The 23,256-nt window shown below is 44.9% G+C and overlaps 1 protein-coding gene across 3 annotated transcripts in view; it reads right to left on the reverse strand.

Annotated features, from left to right (window-relative positions):
- Window positions 1-4,445: 4,445 nt before the first annotated feature.
- ROR1 (receptor tyrosine kinase like orphan receptor 1) overlaps window positions 4,446-23,256 on the reverse strand; it is a 156,524-nt gene continuing 137,713 nt past the window's right edge. For all 3 annotated transcript variants that reach the window (XM_064664977.1, XM_064664978.1, XM_064664979.1), the window contains 5 exons: window positions 18,946-19,073; window positions 17,502-17,819; window positions 15,358-15,603; window positions 11,026-11,237; window positions 4,446-7,410 (listed from right to left, as the gene is read on the reverse strand). In XM_064664977.1, coding sequence (XP_064521047.1) covers window positions 5,986-7,410; window positions 11,026-11,237; window positions 15,358-15,603; window positions 17,502-17,819; window positions 18,946-19,073 — 2,329 coding nt within the window. In that variant the 3' untranslated portion in view covers window positions 4,446-5,985. The remainder of the gene's footprint in view (window positions 7,411-11,025; window positions 11,238-15,357; window positions 15,604-17,501; window positions 17,820-18,945; window positions 19,074-23,256) is intronic.

The following is a 23,256-nucleotide window of genomic DNA, read 5'->3' on the forward strand; positions in this document are numbered from 1 at the left end:
GAGGAATTACAGCAACGTGGAGGTTTGAGTCAGTGCCCAGACCTGGCTGTCCTAATAGATCCTGTGAGGAACAGAGGACTTCTATTCTATTCATGCTTAGCCCAAAACCATGCAAAGCCAGGTGAGCCACCACATGGGAGGAGCAGTAGAGATGGAGTAGCAAAGGTTTAGATGGAAACTTGTGGGATGGTCATTCCAGCAGGAACCTGGAGTTCAGCATTGGAAGCCATTCCCCCTTGTCCAAAGTCCCTTTCCAGCTCTCTTGGAGCCCCTTCAGGCAATGGAAGGGCTCTAAGGTCTCCCTGGGGCCTTCTCTTCTCCAGGTTAACACCCCCAGCTCTCCCAACCTGGCTCCAGAGCAGAGGGGCTTCAGCCCCTGGAGCATCTCCCTGACCTCCTCTGGACTCACTCCAACAGCTCCACACGTTCTTGTGCTGTTGCCAGAGCTGGAGGCAGCACTGCAGGTGTGGTCTCACCTGAGTGGGGCAGAATTCCCCCTCTCCCCTGCTGCCCACACTGTGGGACCAGCCCAGGACACGTGGCCAGAGCACATTAAGCTTCTCATCCACCAGCACCCCCAAGTCCTTCCCCTCAGGGCTGCTCTCTATTTATTCTCTCCCCAGCCTGGATTTGTGCTGGAATTGCCCCAGTCCAAGTGCAGGAAGATGTGAGTGAAGGCAGCTGAGCTCACATTAAAGGGTGGCTTTTTCCAGGTGAGATGTTTTGCTCATTCCCCAGTGGCTTTGGCCACCTGGCCAGGGGCTGAACCACCCACAGCTGTGCTGGGAACGAGCATCCAAACCCCAGGAACCTGGCACTGCTCTTTCCATGGGGATCCATGGAGCACAGACCATCCCATGCAGGCAGCACTTCTGCCTTCCACAGCTTGGGGTTCACCCAAATAACCTCCCTGGTGTTTACATTAAAGGTGACTGGAAATAAATGTTACCCCGGTTCCTGTCAGTGACTGTTCTAAAATGTTACTGGATTTTTTAAACTATGGAAATAGTTAAAATAGTAAGGAAAATACCTAAAGTAGTAGGAAATACCTCCTGAAACCATTGGGGTTTATATAGATATTACCCCAGGTCTGAACAAAGAGATGCACATTCTACTCCAAGCACCACTTGTGGTTTATAAACTCATGTGATCCTTATGAATCTAATAGATATTTCTGCTTTAAATTTCTCAAGTGAGCATAAAAATATGCTGCTGCTGCTTCTTCTTCACACAGGTTATAGGTTTGGAGAACGTTCCTTTGTGTCTTAGGGTCAAAACTCATTAACCAGCAGTTGCTGTTCCCTCTGCAGGAGCAGATAAAGCAGAGGGCTTAGGGTAAAAATCAGAAAATTAAGGCATAGAAACAGTCTGACACCATTCCACAATGTGTTGCACTGTTAAATGGGAAATAAAGGACATCACAGATGCTTCTAATAATTCCAGTTTCAAGTCAATTTTCCCTCCTTTGTCTTAAAGAGCTTTTGATGTGCAGTCACAATATTGTCTCTCTCTCTGTTTTTAATAATTTTATATTACCTCAGCAATATAAACTGCCCTGAAACACACTGAACTTTAATCTCTGGGAGATCAAACAGGAAGGAATATGATGGGCTGGAGAGTGACCCACTCAGGGGCAATATTCGCTCCTCCTATAAAAGATAGCCCACAGCAAGATCAAAATTGCTTCTTGGATTCCACAGCCATCACATCTTTGAGAGGTTCCAGGCCCAGGGATTGGGCAGCAGGGAGAAGCCCAGTTGCCTGGTTTTTCCACAGAGGTTCTGCAGCAGCAGCAGCTAAAGGGCTGCTCATTCCATTCCCTGACTGCAGAATGATGAATTCACAAAGAAATGCTCTTTAAAATATTGCAACATACAGGAAAGATGCTGTAATTATTTTCTGCAAATGAAAAATTGATTTTTTTTTCCATGTAGTACTTTTCAAAAAAAGCCTGTACTTTTTGTACAAAAATATTCTTTTGAGCAACTGTCTCTTTTCAGCATGTCTCTTTTCACTGTCTTGGGAACCTGTTTTATAACACACTGTGGATGCACCAGAACCATCTTGTGCTGCACCACCAAATTCCTCACAGGTCCAGCCTGAAAGTTCAGGGGTTCATCAAGTCCATTAAAACTCCTAAAAACTCCCCAGAAGGTGCAAAGCCTGGCTCCGGCACCATGAAAATCAATGCAAAGGCTCCTGTGGAGCTCAGGTTTCTGCCAAGACATAAGGAACCATGAGGAGAATTTTCTCCCCAAAACTTGGCCTTTAGTGAGATTTAAACTGCCAGAAGGTAGATTTAGATGGGATATTGGGAAGGAATTCTTCCCTATGAGGGTGCTCAGAGAAGCTGTGGCTGCCCCATCCCTGGAAGTGTCCAAGGCCAGGTTGGACAGGGCTTGGAGCAAACTGGGATAATGGAAGGTGTCTCTGCCCATGGCAGGGGGTGGAAGGAGATGAGCTTTAAGGTCCTCCCAACCCAAACTGTAAACCAGGTCTACTTTGGATACATGACCCCACTTTGAGAAGGCACCTCAAAGTGCATCCTGCCAGCGAGCCAAATTCCTTTTGATGAATAAGCAGTAACTGGAACCAATGGATGTTGAAGGTACGCACACATTCCAGAGCACTGGATCCATGGGGAACAGCATGTGTTTGTACTTGGAGAGCTTTCATCCCACCTCCCTCACTGTCAGGAGTGGTTTGAGTTACGGGGACATTTTAAGGTTCTTCTGGTGAATGCAGGTTACAGAACAAGGAAATGTAACAGAGTATTTCCAACCTCCTGGATAACCTGATTCATTCAAAGCAAATCACAGATTCCCTCTGGACAATTTCTCATGCTCTGGATAAACATATGCTGATGATTTCTGAGTTTTCCAGCCCAAATTTCTGCACAAGCAGATCTGTGCTTTACCTTCTGCTTTCAATCCAGAGAATGCAGAAACCCAACCTAATCACTCCTTTGTGGGAACAAAGGATCCAAATCTCCATTTCAGGCTCTGCATTGTGGTCTTTAAATCAGCAAATATTTATTCTCTTTTGCAGAAACATAACTGAGCTGGAGGGGATGAGATTCTCCAGACTGAAGGTTCACTAAACAGTGTTTATCCAGCTTTATTTCCAGTCCTCCAGAGCTTCTCAATCCAGCCAAGACTGTTGCATTTCCAACAGCCTTGGCTGTCCTCTCCCCTTGAAGGAAGAAGGGATGATGATCCTGGTATGTAGCATTAAAATATGGAATATTCCCTCCTCCTTCAGTTGCCACAAAACCAGCTTTCATCCTGCATTCCCAACTGAGGAGTGATTCCTTTATTTCTGGCAATACTTATTTTCCACATCTAACAATTTTTCAGATTTTCCCCTCTAATTCCTCACTCTCTGATGAATTCCTTCCTTCCTGGGTCAGCAGTTGCTCCCTGTGCATCAGGTGTGAGCCAGACTGTGATTTCAGCCTCACAGTTCCCAAATTTTGCCTGCTGGGAGAGGGAAGGCAGGGCAGGGAGAGGTCTTTCCAGGAGTTTGCAGGTGTGTTGTTCAGAGCTGGTTCACATCTGTGAGTCTAAAAATATTTTAACATTAAGGACCCAGCTTACTTTGAAATAAAGGAAAAGCCCAAACTGAGCTGTGAGTGGGTTTGAACATAAAACCACAAAGCGTGTGAGGGACTATTTTATGATCCCACTGCTGCTCCATGAAGGATGAGGTTATTCCTTCCCATCAAGGGCATTAAAACCAAGTATGGAAGTACACAGCAAAGCTTACCTGGTACAGGTCAATCCCATGGGAGCCAGGTGAGGGTGATCCTTCCATTCCCTTCAGTCACTCCGTGAAGGCTGTTCCTTGGCAGGGATGAGCCAGTACTTTGAGATCACTGATCTTGATATCTCAGCATCTTTTTCAGCCATGGAATCACAGACTGGGTTGGGTTGAGAGGCACCTTAAAGCTCATCCAGTTCCACCCCCTGCCATGGACAGGGACACCTTCCACTATCCCAGGTTGCTCCAAGCCCCGTCCATCCTGGCCTTGGACACTTCCAGGGATGGGGCAGCCACAGCTTCTCTGGGCAACCTGTGCCAGGGCCTCACCACCCTCACAGCCAAGTATTTTTTCTTAATATCCAATCTAAACCTACTTCCTTTCAGTTTGAACCCATTCCCCCTTGTCCTTGTCTGAATCTTCAGTCAAACCCAAGTTTTAGCTGACATGTAACATATTTCCATTACTGATCCAGATGTAAATTCAACCCCTATGAAGCTGATACCTCAGGATCATAAAATACCTCAAAAGACACCAAAGTCCTTACTACACAGTTACCTACTGTTCTTAACCTGTGAGTACATGTTACTCCCTGATGAACACAAAACATTTCAAGTACCTTACCCCAAGATGGAGGAAATACCGGTATGTTTATGGTAAAACAATGTTTTAATAAACAGCAGCATAAAATAATCAGTGTTTAATATCATCTCTGGCATGTGAAATACAAAAATGCACATATCTTAATTATAAAATAGCCTTTGTTATTACATTTTCATGCTTGCCTAATTGAAATGCCCATAATTAATAAATCAATCATCAAGTAATACAGTGATTAAAAGCATGCAATGAAAACAAAGAAAGATATTTGTATAAGGTAGTGGCTGAATATCACCAGAATATATTTCAAGAACATCTACATCAGGTTAAAAATAAAAAGAAACAGACCAAGATATAAAATGCAGAGATGTATTTTCACTTCTGCTGTACAAAACATCCTCACACTCTTGTGCAAAAAGATAAAAACAAAGTCATATTATACAACATTGTCAACTGAGCAAAAGATTGTTTTCGTGTACAATAAAAATACTATTCAGTACAAAAAAAGAGTCTGTGGAAAACTGTACCGTACACAGCACGTGTGTAACTCATTAAAGTGGTTTCAAATGAAGAATCTGGATTGGTTGTACCTGAATGGGTTTTTAGCAATTACACAACTGATGTATTTCTAAGTGGAAAGTCAACACTAATTCACATTATTAGACACAATTGCTATCGATGGATTTGCTGCCTGATGGAATGTGAGTCTCCCTTTTTTTCCAGGGTTACTGGAGTCAGAGTCACTGAAATGACACAATAAATATTCCAGGGAAAACTGATTGTCATCTATAAAATTGGGGTTGGGAGCTTTTCCATTATACAGTTGCATAGCAACAAAAGGAGATAAAATTTCTGTGTGAATGATTAGGTTATGAAATGTTATTTTTGAAGAAGTTGATTCAGGTTCTGAAATTAAAACCCTTTAACTTCACTTCCTTTAAGGCAATTCCTTAGAACTCCATCTGTCTTTGGCAGCCAGCAGCAGATGAGTTTTGTAGGCTGCAAGTTGATAACTCGAGCATTTGTGCTGTCAGAGAAATGACGGTTTTTGGTCTGAATCTGAGCTCAGACTCCCAACTTAATGAAGGACCAAAATCCTACCTGAAGTGATTTATTCAGCTCTCAGATCACATATTTGAAACATAATCCTCGACTGCAACATTTACAAATATTTTACCACCCATTGGCACTGAAATTGCACACCCAGTGGATCTCCAAATCTTTGCATCCCTTAAAAAAAGAGACAAATATTAAAATATGTTTTCAGTATAAAAAAAGTTTCTGTGATTTAAACCACACTGGAGGTTTAAAAAGCTGTGAAAAAGTGTATAATAAAATGTTTTTATTTAAAGAAAAAAACAAAATTCCCCCTTCCCCTCTTTGAATTGTCAGTGGCACTCGGAGAAACGACACGTCCGCTGCCAAGGCTGAGTATTCCCACCACAAGGATCTGTCCCTGGTTGTTTCTGCCCATCCTGTCAAGTAGTGAAACTTCACAGAAGATACTTCCTGCAATGTCTGTTCAACAACCAGAGGAATCTGTAATAAAATATTTGCATATAAATCTTTTCTACGACTTTCTAGTTTGTGCTGTAAATAGTTCTATTTACAAAGGCCCCGTTTATTTACAACTCTGCCGAAATCATGGATTCATTGGGTCCATGGATGCTGGAGTCTCCCAACAGGGAAGACTGCTTGGAGTCAATTTTGTATGGTTTTTGAGTTTTATTTCCAAAGACTGTAATCCCGATCCCCCCTGGATGATTAGGAATTGCCATGTGGGATAGCAAAGGGATATTTGCTTCCTGGTTGGATCCCGACGACGGCAAACTGGTGACGTGCCCTGTGCTGGTGGATCCGCTGGCGCTGCTGGGAGAGCGGCTCTTGGGAGGAGGACAGTGCTGGATCACCCTGGGAGGGCCCTGTGGGGGGTAGTGGGCGGCTGGGAAAGCAGCATATCCCGGTGGGATGGGGTATCCGTTGATGGGGATGTACCGCTGGTTCTGAGGTAACGGGGGGCCGATGAACCCGGCGATTTGGCCTTGAGGTATCCCCTGGGCTGGGAACATGTAGTTGGGGTACCTGGAGTTGCTGAGGTTGCTGACAGGACTGGCGCTCAGGGAAGTCGTTTGGGTGGTGGCATTCCCACCGGAGGGGGTGGTGGAGCTCGTGTGGCTGGAGAGCCCCTCCCAGGAGCGCAGCCGGGCGTGGATCTCCTTGAAGCGCGGCCGCCGGGACGGCAGGTCGTGCCAGCATTCCGTCATCAGGCTGTACATCCTGGGGGGACAGTCCTCGGAGCATGGCAGCAGCTGCCTCTTCCTGATCATCTCTATGACCTCCTGGTTACTAAACCCGTAGTAAGGCTGAAGCCCAAAGCTGAATATTTCCCACAAAACCACTCCGAAGGACCAAATATCCGAGTCGGAGGAGAACTTGCCGTACATGATGGCCTCCGGAGGCATCCAGCGGATGGGCAGGAGGGACTTGTTCTGCACTCTGTAATAATCTGCCGAGTAGATTTCCCTGGAGAGCCCCAGGTCGGAAATCTTCACGTGGAGCTGCTCTCCAATCAGAATGTTGCGAGCGGCGAGGTCCTTGTGGACGAAGAAGTGGCTGGCCAGGTACTCCATGCCTGCCGCGATCTGCACCGCGATGTGCAGGAAGTCCCCGTGGTCCAGGCTGGATTTCACGGTCCCGTCCTCGTCGCTGCTGCATCCGACGTCGGAGTGGGGCGAGCGCATGATGAGGAACTCGTGGAGGTCGCCCTGGTTCATGTACTCGAAGAGCAGGCACACGGGCTGCTCCTGCGTCACCACGCCCAGCAGGCACACGATGTTGGGGTGGTGCAGCTCGGCCATCAGGGAGGCCTCCTGCTGGAACTCTGCCCACTGCTGAGGGTTGTTAAAGTCCTTGAGGGTCTTGATGGCCACGAGCTGAGCGTGGTCCATGCCGGGGAGGTAGAGGTGTCCCTTGTAGATCTTCCCAAAGGCACATTCACCCAGTTCTTCCATGAAGCGAACGGCTGAGAGAGGCAGCTCCTTGGCTTTGCTCTGGTAAAGAAACCACAGCAGGAACACATCAGGAAAACAGGACTGGAAACACATTTTTCAGTAAAATATCTCTTTGTGCAGATGCCTGGAAGCCAAAGCAAACACAGGAGCTCCTTGGTCCACAAACCCTTTTGCCAATGTTCCTGCTTGGCCTTGTGAGATGTCAGGGCAACAGCATCAGCCCTGGGCCAGGCACAGCCTGAGGGACACCAGGATCCCAGCATCAGGAAAGCACCACCTCACCTCGGTGCACTGTGCTCCAAAAAGTAATTGAGGTTTCCTTCTTACCCTCCCCACAGGATCAGGTACAAGAAGTAAGTATTAGATGCAAATACATGCAGGAACCATCAGCGTTTCAGCACTGGCATTTATATACTTGGCCTTGGGCATTCCTGTACTTCAAATTGAATGTGACTAATTTCAGGAATTGAGGCAATTCCCATACTTTAAGAGGTCCATGCTCAAGTGTTTTCTGGGCTAGGGCCTAAAGTTTTAGCAGAAAAAAACCCTGTTTTTTTTATACTATGTCCTTGTAGCCAATTCTCCCTTGACTTTGCTGTTAACCCTTCCAGGTACAGCACAGACTCTTTGTGTTCACACCTGACCGAACGTTCCATCCTGAAACATGGAGGACAGAGTCACCTGGAAAACTGAGAGAGTGGTCAAAAAAGAAAGGCAAACTTCTAAACACCGTTGTTATTCTGTTTGCAGATATTCACTCTCAGGCCATAAAGAAGCTGTGTTATTCTCAGACATAAACTTCCACTTGTACTTGTAACACCCAAACCCAAACCCACTCTTTAGGGTCCTCAGTAAAGCCACAGGTAGTAATTTAAGGCTAATGAGTTTGGGATCTAAATTGGGGTTTGTAAATCAGTGTAAACATTGGCATCTGCATTCCTCAAATCATATAACAGCAGGTTTACAGTGGCAATATGGGAGAGAACTGGGATTTAAAATAATCACAGAAAAACGACATTTTAGCATAAATTAATTCAAATCACAGTGATCACTTATGACTTTTAGACAAATGCTACATTAATAATAATAATAATGATAATGATAATAATAAAGCCATTTAAGCAGTCAGTCAGTAGACTGTACATTGATGGCAGGAAATTAGCTATATTGTTGAGGAACAGATGGTTTATATTACACAAATCCTTTAGGCTAAAACTTGTTTAGGTCTGGTATATTGTAAATTATATTTTAGTAATGAAAGTGAAATGACCTCTGTCTGACCTGAGCCTGGGTTCGTCTGTTTGAACCAACAGAGTGGAAAACTAGGGAAGAAAATGAAGTCATAAAGTTTTGGCAGGAAGGGCTCATTTCAAGTGGAGTGATTATAAATCTGCTCAGTTTTTGTTTGACAAGTATTTGTCATCCATGGGTGTCTAAAATGTAGGGAAGTGTAAAATACACAAGAGGCGGGAGGCCAAAGGAAAGGGGGAGCAGGGAGAGGGAAGCCCAACCCCTCCCCCTCTTCATTAGCTGGATGACAAGAGAACCCTAATTTATTATATTTTTTGAAGGCAATTAAAATCCCTTCTAACTGGAGGAAATGCTAACATTTCTATTTATCTGAGGAAACATCTCCCTCAGTTGGAGCTCGAAGCCTAAGTGTGTTTTGCCCCAAAGTTGACATTAATACTATATTATTTAAAAATAAGATTCCACTTCCTTTATTTTAAAATATTGTTTGAAAGGCAATCAAAACATTGGAGACAGGGAGAGCTGGGTTTCTCAGTGGGAAAATCCAGAATTAGCACAAATACGATGGAAAACTTTTGCAGCACATGACTTAAAAATAAAAATAAAAAAGAAAAGCAAATGGTCTATATATTTGCAAACATTTCCAGGCAAGTTGTTTTCCCATTTTGTGTTTGTCAGCAGGATGGGTGGGAATTATGACCTCATTAAAATCATGCTGATATTCCCATTATCTTCAATTTAACCAGGATTGTCTCCAAAATATCTACTAGAAAAGGGAGCAAGAAGCAAATCCAAATTTAACGAGATATTCCATGGAAGTTGGATGCAAGATGTAGTTTTGACACTTATGAAATGGGGTTTTTTTTGTATTATTACCAACATTTTGATATAAAGCTACTCCAAGCTGTACACAACAGTTGAGATTAAGAACTTTGAAGGAAAATGAGGATCAATTCACTGGGCTGGTATGTGTGGGAGACTGAGGAGCTAAAATATAACACCAAACTTGGACAGGGCTTGGAGCAACGCGGTCTAGTGGAAGGTATCCCTGCTGGAATGACATGAGCTTTTAAGTCCCTTCCAACCCAAACCATTCTGTAATTCTAAGTGTAACCTTTCCTGATGCTGAATTATTAGAACTGCTGAAGAAAAACCAACTCTAGCAATATTTAAAGGTCAGAGTTCACACTGCTGAAACTCAATAAAATCCAAATTGGAATTAATTTTGCTTTGTCATTCTCTATCAAAAATAATGCCTGACTGTTTCAGACACCACAGTCTGCACAGTTTCTATTCTAATTAATTGTAAATATAGATTTTTCACTCTGAAAGAACAAAGTTCATCAAGTTCTTGAAGAGCCATAGAATATCCTGAGCTGGAAAGACCCACACGGATCAGCCAGTCCAAGAGACTTGGCACGGTGAGAAAAACAAGGGGAATACACTCCCAGGGCATTATTCTGCCTGTAGATGGCAGGAGGCAGTTACAGCCCTGAGAGGGTGACACAGGTTTGCACATCCTGCCACTAAACAAGGAGCACGAGGTTAATCAGGCTTAAATCTGAAATGATTTGAAAAAATTCTTCCTGAACCTGGGACTAAAGTGAAGCCAAACACCAGCAGCAAGAGCCACGTTGGCCAGAGCTGCAGGCAGAGCTTTGAGCTGGTTTGGTCATTTATCTTTTTAACTAAGAGAATGAAAGCCTGAAAAAACAAGGAACAAGTCTTTCCAAAGGGATTTCAGCTGAGTGAAAGATGACACATGGATGCAGCAGACCCGTGAAAATACTCTCTTGAGGAAATGCTGAACCACGTCTTGATCAACACTGCTCTCCAACTTAAATGAGGCATTTTAGAGATGCTTCAGGAAAGGGTTGCTTGTTTTATCACAAAAAACCCTCCAGCTCCTATTTGTCCAGATGAGGACAAATTACAGGAATTTAATATAGGAATTATAGGAATTTAATGTAGGAGTTTTATAAAGTATACAAATTAATAAAATATATAATAATTAAGAACAATAAATAAAAATTAAATAATAACTAATAAATTAAAAATAAATAATAATTGAATAAATATAGGGATTATATAAATTATAGGATTATAAGTAATATAGGAATAGAAATTATATAAATTATAGGACATATATAAATTATATAAATAATAAATAATATAAATATATGAATTTATTGTAGGAATTTAGCATGGGATTTATATCAGGAATTATATTCCTACAACAAGAATATCATAGGAATTGGCTCCACAGCCCACACTTGCTATGCTGCTGCTGAGGAAAGCCCTTACAAAAATCACAGAAATCACAAGTTGGAAACCAGCTCAGCATTTCAGCACCAAGTTTTTGGAGGCATTTCCCTCCCTGCCTGTCCAGACAGCAGGAATTACCTTTGGTTTGTAGGCGTTGAGCATGGACATCTCCACGTTCTGCCCTCGGACGTGTTTCGGCTGCCTCTGCACCGGAGGGGACGACGACTTCTGGTTGTTGCGACAGATGCAGATGAAGAAGAAGAGCAAGGCTATGGCCAGGGGGATGGTGACACTTGGCACCAGGATATACAGGATCTCCATTTTATTCTTTTCCTTGGAATCCTTATAATCTGTTTCCGAAAAAAAAAAACCCAAACCAACAACAGCTGAAACACCCCACAGAGTCAAATACATCCCTGGCTCAAGTGTTCAAAAAAATAAAACATCCAGTTTATTTTACTGCAGTTCACCTTGAATGCTGTTTTATTTCCTTAATATTAAGAGAAAAAATAATTTGGTGGAGTAACATTTCTGTAAGGACCGAAAATGACCAAGAACAATTTCCCAGCAGCCGGCCTGGTCAAACCTGCTGATGGTCAGGAAGCAGCTGAATGAAGTGAGGTGGCCATTGCTTGGGGTGAAACAGAGTCCTGGCCTAACACAGATCCATAGAAAAGTTAATTCCTAAAGTAGTTTATGGAAGAAGCTTGTGGAAGGTGACCCTACGCATGGCAGGGGGTTGGAACTAGATGATCTCTAAGGTCCCTTCCAACTCAGGCCATTCTATAATTCTAAAAAAACCTCTGGTGGGATTGCAGACTCCTAATTTTAATATGTATATTAGGTTTTGGTGCTATAGTTTCCTTAATCCAATAAAAATGTGGGGACCTATTAAAAAAGGATAGTTTTATCCCCCTAGGTACTTCCAGCCTCCTGTTCTCAGCACCTCCCAGCATTTCTGTGGCCACCCAGGGCACCAGAACAAATAGCATGTGCAGCTGAAAACTGATTTCCTAGTTAGTTTTAGGTGCAGAAGCAGAACAATAAGGGACTCCAGAGCAGAAGAAAGGGAGATCACACGGGAAGTGGGAGGAAATGCACAGAAATGGCAAGAAATAGAGAAAACAGTCCTGGGGTTTACCCCAGGAAGTCAGGAAAGGGGTTCAAAAAGTCCAAACACAGACAAAAGCTGTAGTGTAATCCTAAAATAAATCTTCCCGAGGACTTGGTCTTAATAGGATTAACAGGCTAATGGGAAAACCCACCCCTCTACCAACTCTATACTGAGTGTCAGCTGAGCAGGGTGGCAAAAACTGGCATAAAGGACACAGCAATGTGAGGTGAAAGGAAAGCAAGAGCAGGGATAAAGGAGAAGGATCTGGAAGAGGCTGGGAAGCCGGATGATTTGACATAGTGTGAATGCTCCACATAATATTTGCTCCCTCTGCACTCAGGTCTCTTCCCAGTGACTAATTTTAGAAACATGAACCCCCCTTCTGCCACTGCCCAAGACATCAGGCACTACTGGCTCTGGCTTCCCAGGGAATGCTGCTCAGAGGGAAGGAGGGGAGAGGCTTTGGGAAGGAGCTCACACAGCACCCGCTGGTGCTGACAAGGACAGACCTTCCACCGCCCGCTCTGCTGACGCCTGCCCTGCCCTGCTGCTTCCCAGGAGCATTCCTGAGGCTTAGGGTATCATTACACACGGATTAACACACCAGGGAACTTGGAGGATCCCCTGAGCTGCAGGACTGGTGGCTGTAGCCTGGTTGTTTATGAGGGAGATGGGGAATGCCTGTGGCAGCATCAGGCTGAGTGGATTCTGACACGATGGGGAATGTTTTATTATTCTACAGGGTCATTCCACTTTGTTTGTTGGTGTTTTCCAGGGTGGATTTGTCCAAGTGCTCAGCGGCCCACACAGATATCTTTTATGCACTTAATTAAACACAAACTTGATCTGAAGCTTGGGCTTGACTCAAATTGTGACAGAGGCAAAGTTCAAATGGTTCTGGATGTCACTTTGCATAAGCCCTCTTCCCCCTCTCCTCTCACAGGCTCCCACTGTCCTGCTCCTCCCACACTCCTCCTGGACCCTTCTTTTTAGATTAAGTTGTGCCATCTGTTTTTTAATTAAGAGAAGAGGTAGACCAAGTATTTCTACAGCATTTGGGAAACAGGAGAGGACTAATGACCCCATGACCTTCTCCCTGTGCCCAGTGTGCTCTCACTCCATCTCCAGTGGAAGTCCAGCATGGATCCACCGTGGGTTTCTTTGGCAGCTGCTGCTCTCCAGCACAGACACACAATCACTGCCCTTCCCCCCTCCTTCAAAACCTTCTTTGCTAAGCCTCATGCTCGAATTACTCTGTGTTTCACATCTCCCTATAATCAGGGTGACAAACTTATATGAAACAAATCTATGGCAGCTCGTGGGATACAGTTGAAGAAAGGAAAAGAAAGCAGCAGCACGAGGCAGGCAGAGACCTGGGCACCAGTTCATCACCTGGGCTACTCCAGTCAAAGGGAATTATTATTCTTATTAAGTAGCAGCCCCCGCCGTGAAGCCTCATTAGGTTAATAGGTTTCTTGGGAGCCACCCTAATTAAATCCATTTCCCATCTAGGCATGTCCTGGTGAGGCAGAATGCACAATGCTGATTAAAATGTGCCTGAAATGGCTCTTTCAGCCAGTGCAAAGCCAGCAGAATGCAAGTCCCACACAGGACTCTGGTTTTAATATGCAGATTAGCACTTAACAATTAAATTACTACTCACCTGATACAGCTCTGTTTGTCTTTAGAATAATAAAGCCACATAACAGCTGCACAATGAGGACTAGTTAAGGCAGTGGTGAGAGGTTTTGATAATTAAAACCAAAAAGCAGAATCACAGAATTGTTGAGATTGGAAAAGCCCTCAGAGATTAGCGAGTCCAATTGTTAAACCAGCACTGCCAACACAGCTCAGACCTTGTTTGAAAAATAGAGGTGATCTTGCCAGGCCCTCTAAGCTGTATTTTAAGTTCGTGTTTACAGAACTGCCCTACCTGCATTTTGATTTTGCAAAACGAACAAAAATTGGAGATTCAGCTCTCATTTGAGTCTGCTTTTCAGAGACCTGGGGGAAGTGGATGGAAGACCTAAACAAATGGTTCCTAATTGTTTTATCTGCATGTAAAAGTAACAATATTGATAACATGCCAAGAAAAAAATACACATATTTCCATGGACATGCCAGAAATGTATCCAGAAATGTTATGGAAACTCGGAGTAAAAAGTTTCACACAAAATTTTATGTTGCCTACAAATTGTCACAGTAATATTCTCTTTCCCCTTGGAAAGGAGATACCTTTGATGTTACTGCTCTATAGCCAGAACCAAATTAAATGTTTTCTGGTTATGGTTATGAACATTCCTGCAGTGAGACATGTTCTGAGCCTGTTCCAAAGTCTTTTCCAATTAATGAAAAGATGGGAATCAATGCCAAAATGGGATCTAAATTATGTTCTTACTGAAAGAGGAGATCAGGGGAGAGGCAGACAGTCTGGGCTGGATCACATGCATCTCGAACCCTCTCCTCATTTTTGGGCCCCTCAGCACCAGAAAGACACTGAGGGGCTGGAAAGTGTCCAGAGAAGGGAAGGGGAAGGGTCTGGAGCACCAGGAGTGGCTGAGGGAGCTGGGGGGGCTCAGCCTGGAGAAAAGGAGGCTCAGGGGGGACCTTCTGGCTCTCTGCAGCTCCCTGACAGGAGGGTGGAGTCAGGTGGGGGTCAAGCTCTGCTCCCAGGAAACAAGGGACAGGGTGAGAGGAAATGGCCTCAAGGTGTGCCAGGGGAGGGTCAGGTTGGAGTCCTCACCTCTGGAGGGATTTAAAAGCCGTGTGGATGTGGCACTTGGAGACATGGGTTAGTGGTGGCCTTGGCAGTGCTGGGAATGGTTGGACTCGATGTCTTTACAGGGTTTTTCCAACCTAAAGGATTCTTTGATTCTATGACTTAATTTGGGCTAAGGAGTTGCATTGATTGCAACAGCAACCTGGAAAGTCAGGGACTCTTGGGCTGCCAATGTGCAGGTATTCCCTGGGAAATTATTTTCATGGCACCACTTTATCAGCTGCAGGAGCAATAAGTGCTCAAAGGTCTCCTTGGAGCAGGGATGTTGTGCCTTCAATTACAAACACTGCAGTCAGCCTTGCCTACACCTCTTTTCTCATGAGTTCAAAAAAGACACTTTGTGCACATCTCCCTGACCTCCCCTTTGGCAGGACGTGACCCTGAGGCTGGCTCAGTTGGTTAGAGCATGGTGCCAATAACACCCGGGTCAGGAGTTTGATCCCCATATGGGCCACTCACATAGGAGCTGGGCTTGATCCTTGTGGGTCCCTTCCAACTTAGAATATTCTATGAAAATTCTATGAAAACCATTCCCCTTTCTGTCCCAAAATGAAACATAAAACAGGTCAGCACTTACCACATGCCGGGACGTCACAGAGCTCGGACTTAAAGTTCTCATCCAAGGTGAAGCACCACGGGGCATCCTTCTGGTTGCCGGGGTTGCGGCAGTAGGAGTGGCCCCCGTTGAGCTCGGGGTACCTGACGGCGGTGAAGGTGTGGGTGTGGGGGTACTGTGAGTTCCAGGGCTGGCACTGCCGCCCCGAGCGCGTCACGCTCACCGTGCCCCGGTAATCCACCCCCGTGCTGTTGTAGCACTTGTGGTCTGGAAAGGAAAATAAGCCAAAGCAATGGTTGGTGGCTGTGGTGGGTTGACCCCCTAAAGCCACTCTCTCACTCCCCTCTGCAACTGGACAGAGGAGAGAAAATACAACAAAGGATTCATGAGTTAAGGACAGGGAGAGATCACTCATTGATCACCATCATGGGATGGGCAAAACAGATTCAAAGGGGGGATATTAATTAAATTTATTACTAACAGGATCAGAGCAGGATAATGAGAAGTAAAATAAACCTTAAAAACACCTTCCTCCACCCTTCCATGCTTCTAAGTTCTATCTCCTCCCCCACAGTGGTGCAGGGAGATGTGAATGGGGATCACAGTCACTTCTTTTTTCTGCTGCTGCTCAGGGAGAGGAGTTGGAGTCCTTCCCCTGCTCCCTGTGGGGTCTCTCCCACGGGAGACAGTCCTTCCCTAACTTCTCCAGTGTGAGTCTATCCCATGGGTAACAGTTCTCCCTAGACTGCTGCAGTGTGGGTCACTTCTCCATGGGGTCAGACCTTCAGGCACAGGCTGCTCCAGTGTGGGTCCCCCACAGGGCCACAGGTCCTACCAGGAAAACCTGCTCCAGCATGGGCTCCTCTCCCCGTGGGTCACAGGTCCCTGCTAGGACCCTGCTCCAGCAGGGGCCTCTCACTGGCCCCTGGGTGTCTGCAGTGTTGGTCACATGTTCTCACTCTGCTCTTCTCTGGCTGCAATCTTCATCTGCCCCACAACTTTTTTCCTTCTTAGCTATGTTATCCCAGAGGCATTGCCGTCATTCCTGCTGGGCTCAGCCTTGGCCAGCGGTGGGTCCATCCTGGAGCCGCCGGCATTGGCTCTGCAGGACATGGAGGAATCTTCCAGCAGCTTCTCAGAGAAGAGAGAAGCTGCTTTGGTAGCCCCCATGCTACCAAAACCTGGTCACAGAAACCCAACAATGCTAGAAAGGCAGATGGATGCAGCACACGGGGGGATGAGCTGCCAGCATCCCTCAGCAAACTGCTGCTGGCCCAGGGCCGGGAAAAGCCAGTTTGGGAACACGGGCTCCCAATTTGCTGCGGCTCTAATGCAGGGCCTGCTTTGCATTCACATTCCTGGGAGGATTTAAAGCTTATGCTTCTGTAATGAAAACAGCTTATGCCGAGCGTTTTTAATATAAGATACACAAAAGAAATAAAAACTACAGTGGGAACCTGAATTGCAGCCATTATTTTCATAGGAAGGTGGAGAATTTGTGGGAGCCATGTTTTATATTTGACTATTCAGATGTGTAAGGGTTGTGAACAGGCTGCAGCCCAGCCTGATCAAAGAGTGAGCTCAGCCAGTGCCTAAAATTAGGCTGGCTTAGGCAGGGACAGCCATGGATCCAGCCCCTACAACCATTCCCCTCGACAAGCAAGGGCTGCAGTGGGAGGCCAGGGAGGATGAAGCCACCCACATTCCTCAGCATGCAAATGCTTACACTTCAGGGTTTCCTACTTTATATTAATTAGAAAAATTTCATATTAATTAGAAATTACCTGAAGAAGTCTTTCTGAATTCCTACACCCTGGACTAGCTGGCAGAGAAGTGCTGGAGTTGGGAATTAAGAGAGGACAGCACCTGGGAGCTGGCAAAGCCCAGTACCAGCTCCAACTTGGATGCATCAGCTCCAGCCTGGATGCACAAACCCTCACAGCCAATCTTTACCCAGCAGTATTTTACTTATATTATATATTTCTATTTATATATTATATGTTATATGCTATAGATTACATTATAAAATATATAAGTATATATAATAATTATACAATAAATAATATAATTATGTTATAAAATACATAATAATATTATATCTTTATTTTTATACCGCCAGTTCTTTAGGTTATATTTCCATGGAAAACTAGACATTTTTCACTTACTTTTATTGATGGGATCTGCCATTGGAATGCCAATCCGGATACAATTGACAGCTTCGGGGCTGTCTGGCTGGGGAAGATCTTCACAGTTGGGCAGCTTTAACCTCATCAGAATCATGGGGTTGGATCTTGCAAAAATATACTCTGTCTGGCACAGGACGTTTTCCAGGATCTCACACTCATCCCGGCACAGATCCCGAGGCTTTGGGGCCGAGGAGGTCTCGTCGCAGTAGGGGAAGGCGTAGTGGCACAGCGAGGGAATGGCAAACTGGGAGCACTTGTCTGACAAATGGCTGGAAGTGCCAATCATGGTGAAGGCAGCTGAAAAACACACACAGGGACTGCACTTAAACTGCTGGGAATGCTGTTCCTGTGCTCTTGCCTCACTTCCCATTGCAGCTTTTATTCTCAGAGGTTCAGGTGATGATTCCAGAAACACACATCATGGATTACACCAGAAGTTATTAATGATGCTAATTTCACTGACAAGGAAAATACACCTGGTTTTCAACCAGGGTTAATGCTAAGCCAATTATTCTTTTTTTTTCCCCTCCGAATAACTTCTAATAGTTTGCAAATTCTTGTAATACTTGGATGCCTCTTGGCCAACAGGTAAAACCCAAATTCCTGCAGGCTGCAGGATGACAGTACCAGTTCCTTTGTGGAAGATGACAACTTTCATACAATCCCAAAAGACTCTTCAAACTAAATGCTGTGAGATTATGAACTGTTGGCTGTACAAAAACCATTGGCCTTTCTTGGGGGCAATGCAGAAGCCTTTTTTGTGATGCTGACAGTGTTTGGGGACAAAGGAAGAACATTCCAAGGAGAAGAAAAATTTGGGATAATCTGACAGCAAGAGAAAAATCTGAATATAGAGAAGATGATTACCATGGCTGGGACCTGGCCAGGAGTAAATTATATTAAAAAGAATAGATGTATCATGATATCTATGAGGCCTCTCTTTGAATTTCCCATCAGCATATCCCACAAAAACAATGAAAACTGGCTCTTTACTAAATCCAAAGGAAGAACACTCCCTGCTGGATTTTTTATGCAGCCTTTTTCAGCACCTAAATGATCTCAACCACATAAAATCAACTAATTCTGATCTCCCTTTGCTTTCAAAATCTGTTTGGGTAACAGCAGAACAAGGTAGCCTGGCTATGAGCCTCCCAGAAGCTGTAAATACACAGACCCTTCTCCTTGAAAAATCAGTTTTTAGGTTTTTTGGGGGATCTGGAGGAGTAGAGGCATGAAAGTTGTTCAGACTGTCACTCTCCAGGTGACCCCTCCACGGACACCACGCAAGGCAGAGTCCAGGGTGAAGCTCATGGCAAGAGGGAATAAAATGCAAATAAAAATGGTATTGCTGTTTACAAAACTCTAGCAGTTTTTTGGGAAGAGACAGCTCTGTGGGGAAGAAGCCAATGTGCTGTTTACCCACCTGTAATCTGGTTCTCTATCTCCCCCTGCATGTGCAAGGACTCCATGTAGATGGTGCGGTTGCCGATGAACCGCGCGCAGGCAATGCCCCGGTAGGGCTGGCAGAACCCGTCCTCTTCATACTCATCCCTGAAATCAATCAGGAACACAAAGGGCTGAAACATTTCACAGGCAACTCTGCAACAAAATGTCCCCCCAGGGAGCTGCCTCTTGTATTGGGAGGGGCCGAGGCGAGGGGCTCCCGGGATTTGTGCTCACGATTTGTTCTGGACCCGCCGTCCCTTCCAGGAAGGATCTTGGATAGGGGATTATTTGGTCTTTAGGTACTGCTTGGCACGGGCTTTGTGCCCTGGAGAGTTTAACATTCAAACATTCCCACACTGCTGCAGGTAGTTTTTAGTGTCTCACCAACCAGCCCAAAGTGAAGATGAGGATTATTTCCTTCTATTAACTTTAGGTTCATTTGCGAGATATTGAAAACTCTTCGTGAGACACTGAAAACTCTTTGTGAAATGCTGAAAATAATAAGGATTATTTCCTTATATTCAACAAGATCTTGAATATTTATTATTTTAAAAAATCTTCATTGGCCTGGTAAAAAGTATTAGTGGCATTTCAGCTCAGCCAAAATATACATTCATGTTGTATGAAATTAATGTTTTTTGCATAATTCTTGTTCTACTCAAGAATACACCCAGCCTTGATTAGAAAAGAACCATAAACTGCCTGAAAAAAAAAATTATGTTTATTTAAAGCAGCTAACACATTGTTTTCTATTTTTGAACCAAACTTGCACTTCATATTGATAAATACGGCAGGCAGAGACAGAATTTAAAGTGTGTATAGAAAATGCAAACTCTCCCAGCACTGATACCCTTGAAATAGGAAATGTTCCCTCAACCTTCCATGTGTGGTAACATTTAGTGATGAAACAGAACCAAGGCTAAGACAGGAGTTAAATGGACACATTTCTTTCATTAGGTGCTTTGTTTTAGGCAATACAGGAGACCTTTAATACATAAATCCAGATGTGAAATTATTTGCCAATATTCTTCAAACAAAGCAAAGAAAGGAAATTACTAAACTTCTGAAGACCTGGTTATTTTGAACAGATAATCCACAGCTCTGTGCTGGCACTCAATGGAGGGGTTTAGGGGTGTTTTGAGGTGCATGAATCAGCCCTTTTACTTCCTTGCTTTGAGAATCCAGGTGGAGGCATTCTGCATTGAGATATTTGGGATCCATTTTCTGGGCAGACACCCGGGCTCTGCTGAGGTCCCGGCAAAAGGAGACGCCTAATGAAAATTTGCTGATAATTTCTTTGTTATTCACACCCACCCCAGACAGCTCCTATATGGCTCTCAAAATTGGATAAAGGATACTGGAATATCCCTACGTATGATGACAGCTGGGGAGGCAACAGGTTACTTTCTTTGTGTGCTTTTTTTTTTTTGCAGAATTCATCCTCCCCCAGGAACAGTGGAATCACCCTATGCCTTAATAGGGAAAAATCAGAGCTTTTTTAATCAACTCCGCCATTAAGTTTAACAAAAGGCACTTTCATCCCCTCCTGAAGATTTTGGCTGTGAGAGCTTGGAAATGCAAATTCCATTTATCCTCTTTGAAGTGGCCCATTCATTGTGTGCGTGGCTCACAGAGCCAGCGGCTGGTCCCTGTCACAGCAGCCAGGACCAGCTAATGGGATTAGTGGGAAGAAGGGCTAGGCTTGCCTTCCAGGACACCCCAGACATCTCCCAGCACTCCCGAGCTACCAGCTCCAGAGCAGCCTGTGGGATTCCCGCAGCGTCGCTTTCCAGTTCATAGGGAGAAGCCAAACACCAGGAATTAACCACAGTAATTTATGAGTGTGAAGACAGGGGGGTGGGAAAGAGGGATGGGAGAGATGGAAACCTCCTTCCATAGGCATCTTACAATTGAGAAATCAATGGGAAGGGGGCCAGGCTTCATTGGATGATGTTCCCAAGATGTTCCCAAGCACACGGATTGCAAAAGCACAACCTTTAACTGCCAATTAAACTCGTCATTAACAGCCCGATGGTGGGTTGAGATGCCTCAGTTAATGTGTTGCATTCAGCCAACAAAGATACTCTGAGATGTAACCAGGGACACAAACCACATCCACCAAATCCCCCAACAGGATATAATTAATTATTCATTTGTTATTCATTTATTATTTTCTCCAGGCTAAATTTATTATGGAATTTAACTCAGGGACTACACAAAGGCTCACCTTTGAACGGAAGGAGGTTTAACTGCAATAGCTGCACACAGCAAGGATTAGGAGTGAGCTGGGACACCAGTTTACCTGGATGGGAATGCCCCGAGGAGCAGGATTTTGCAGATTACCTCAGAAGGTGAAGATTTAAAATGAAGGGCCTGGATTCCAGCACCTCTGCCCTAGGGCTGCATGCCAGGGGAATTCACAGAGGGAAAACAGGAGATTAGGAACTCCTACAGAGCAGGCACTACTTAGAATTGTTTAGGAAATCAGTTCCTTAATGGGGCAGAAGGATAAATCAAAGGAAAGGAACTGGAGCATCAAAGTATGACAGGAGGATCCCTGAGACCCAAGAGAATGTGGTCCCCTGGTCTCTGCTCCCAGAGCTTTGGGTCATGGTGATAAAAGAAGGGATGTACTGGGCTGGGACGTGCATCAGAACAGCAGCTCCCACATCAGGACTCCTGATCCAGGCCAGTAACACATCGCTGTGGGGAAGGTATTGGCACAATGTCATCAATGAACAAAGGCCACTCCCTGGCTCCCTTGCTGTGTCACCCTTTGTCAGCTGCTGAAGGTCTCATGAAATCCCCTGTTGCCTCTGCATCTCTTCCTGATGTTTCCCTGATGCCTGCACTGTTTTCCATGACATGGCTCAGGATGGAAACATTAAGATTTAGTATCTCAGGACTCCCTGTGCATCCCTTTGGTCCTTGATGGGCACCCAGAGCTGTTCCCTGGAGTCAGTGCTGCTGCCAGTGCAGCTGCCAGCAGGCACTCCCTGAACCACCACTGCCCACAACACACTGGTTTTGGGGAGCAGTCACCAGCTCTCCAAGACCCTTTCCCACTGGACAGATTCTACTCACCAGATGTCCCATCCAAACACAGCAAACAGAAGCATGCAGGGGCTCCTACAGCTTAAACACTTTCCCCACCTCCTGCTGCCAAGAGGCAGCTGCTTTGGCTTTAAACACAGATATCAATTTCTTGGGATCAATGCTCAGCTGCAGATTCCTTTCAATGTCCATCTTTTGCATCCCTCACCTGCTTTGTGTAAGCAAATCACAGCATCCCTGCTCCAGTGTGTACCTGCTTCAGGTTCTGATCCTGTTCTTCCCACAGCAAAAGGAAGGGTCCCTTTGGCTCCAACAGGATGTAGATTAGGTTTTATTCAGTAATTATTGTGTTAACATCTACAGACAAGCTTAAGTCCTAATGATTAAGTCCTAATGAAATGGAAGTCAATCCAAGCCCAGAGGGGTTTCTGACTGTGGATGGACTTAATCTCTTGAGTAAATTCTGGCTCAAGTAGAGAGGACAGCAGTCAGCAGGTCAAAACCAGGGATGCCAGCTTGTAGGAACAATTCCAGCCTAATCACAGTGCAGCTTCTGGGGTCTGGGTGTTGCCCCTCAACTGACTTACACTTCTCCTGCTGCCTGCACCCCTCAAAGCCCCGGAGACCGTTCAGTGAAGGCTACAGAAGACAGAGGAAAGTGCTGGATCTTAATGACCAACAGCTGATACAGCACTGTAGGGCTTTAAGATTATTTCCTATAAGATTTGATTTCCACTCTGTTTTCTGTTTGATGCTTTAAATATTTCTAGCCTTGATGTTTCCCTTGGAGCTTGTCCATTGCTCTCGGATCCCACTGCAGTTCCCCCTGTGACAACACTTCTGGCTTCATGGAATAACAGAACAGAGGATTAAATTTACACCATTCTCAGGTGTCTTTGAGTATCTGATTGCACAAAATTTACAGAAGACTGAGTCCACACCCAAAACCTCTGAGTTTCCACTGGGATCTCAGAGGAGGCAGTGACAGGGCCATGTCAGGACAGATCTGCTGCCCAGAGAAGCAGTGGCTGCCCCATCCCACCCCAGGAAGTGTCCAAGGCCAGGTTGGACAGGGCTTGGGGCAACCTGGAATAGAAAGTGGCATCCCTGCCCATGGCAGGAACTAGAACTTAATTTAGCAAAAGGTTTGTAACCAGGCTTTAACATATTAACAGAAAAACTGAACCTTGTGAGATCATGTTGTATTTATTTTTGCAATCCAACATATTAAAAA

The sequence above is a fragment of the Pseudopipra pipra genome, chromosome 9, assembly GCF_036250125.1.
Source record: "Pseudopipra pipra isolate bDixPip1 chromosome 9, bDixPip1.hap1, whole genome shotgun sequence".
Taxonomy (NCBI): domain Eukaryota; kingdom Metazoa; phylum Chordata; class Aves; order Passeriformes; family Pipridae; genus Pseudopipra; species Pseudopipra pipra.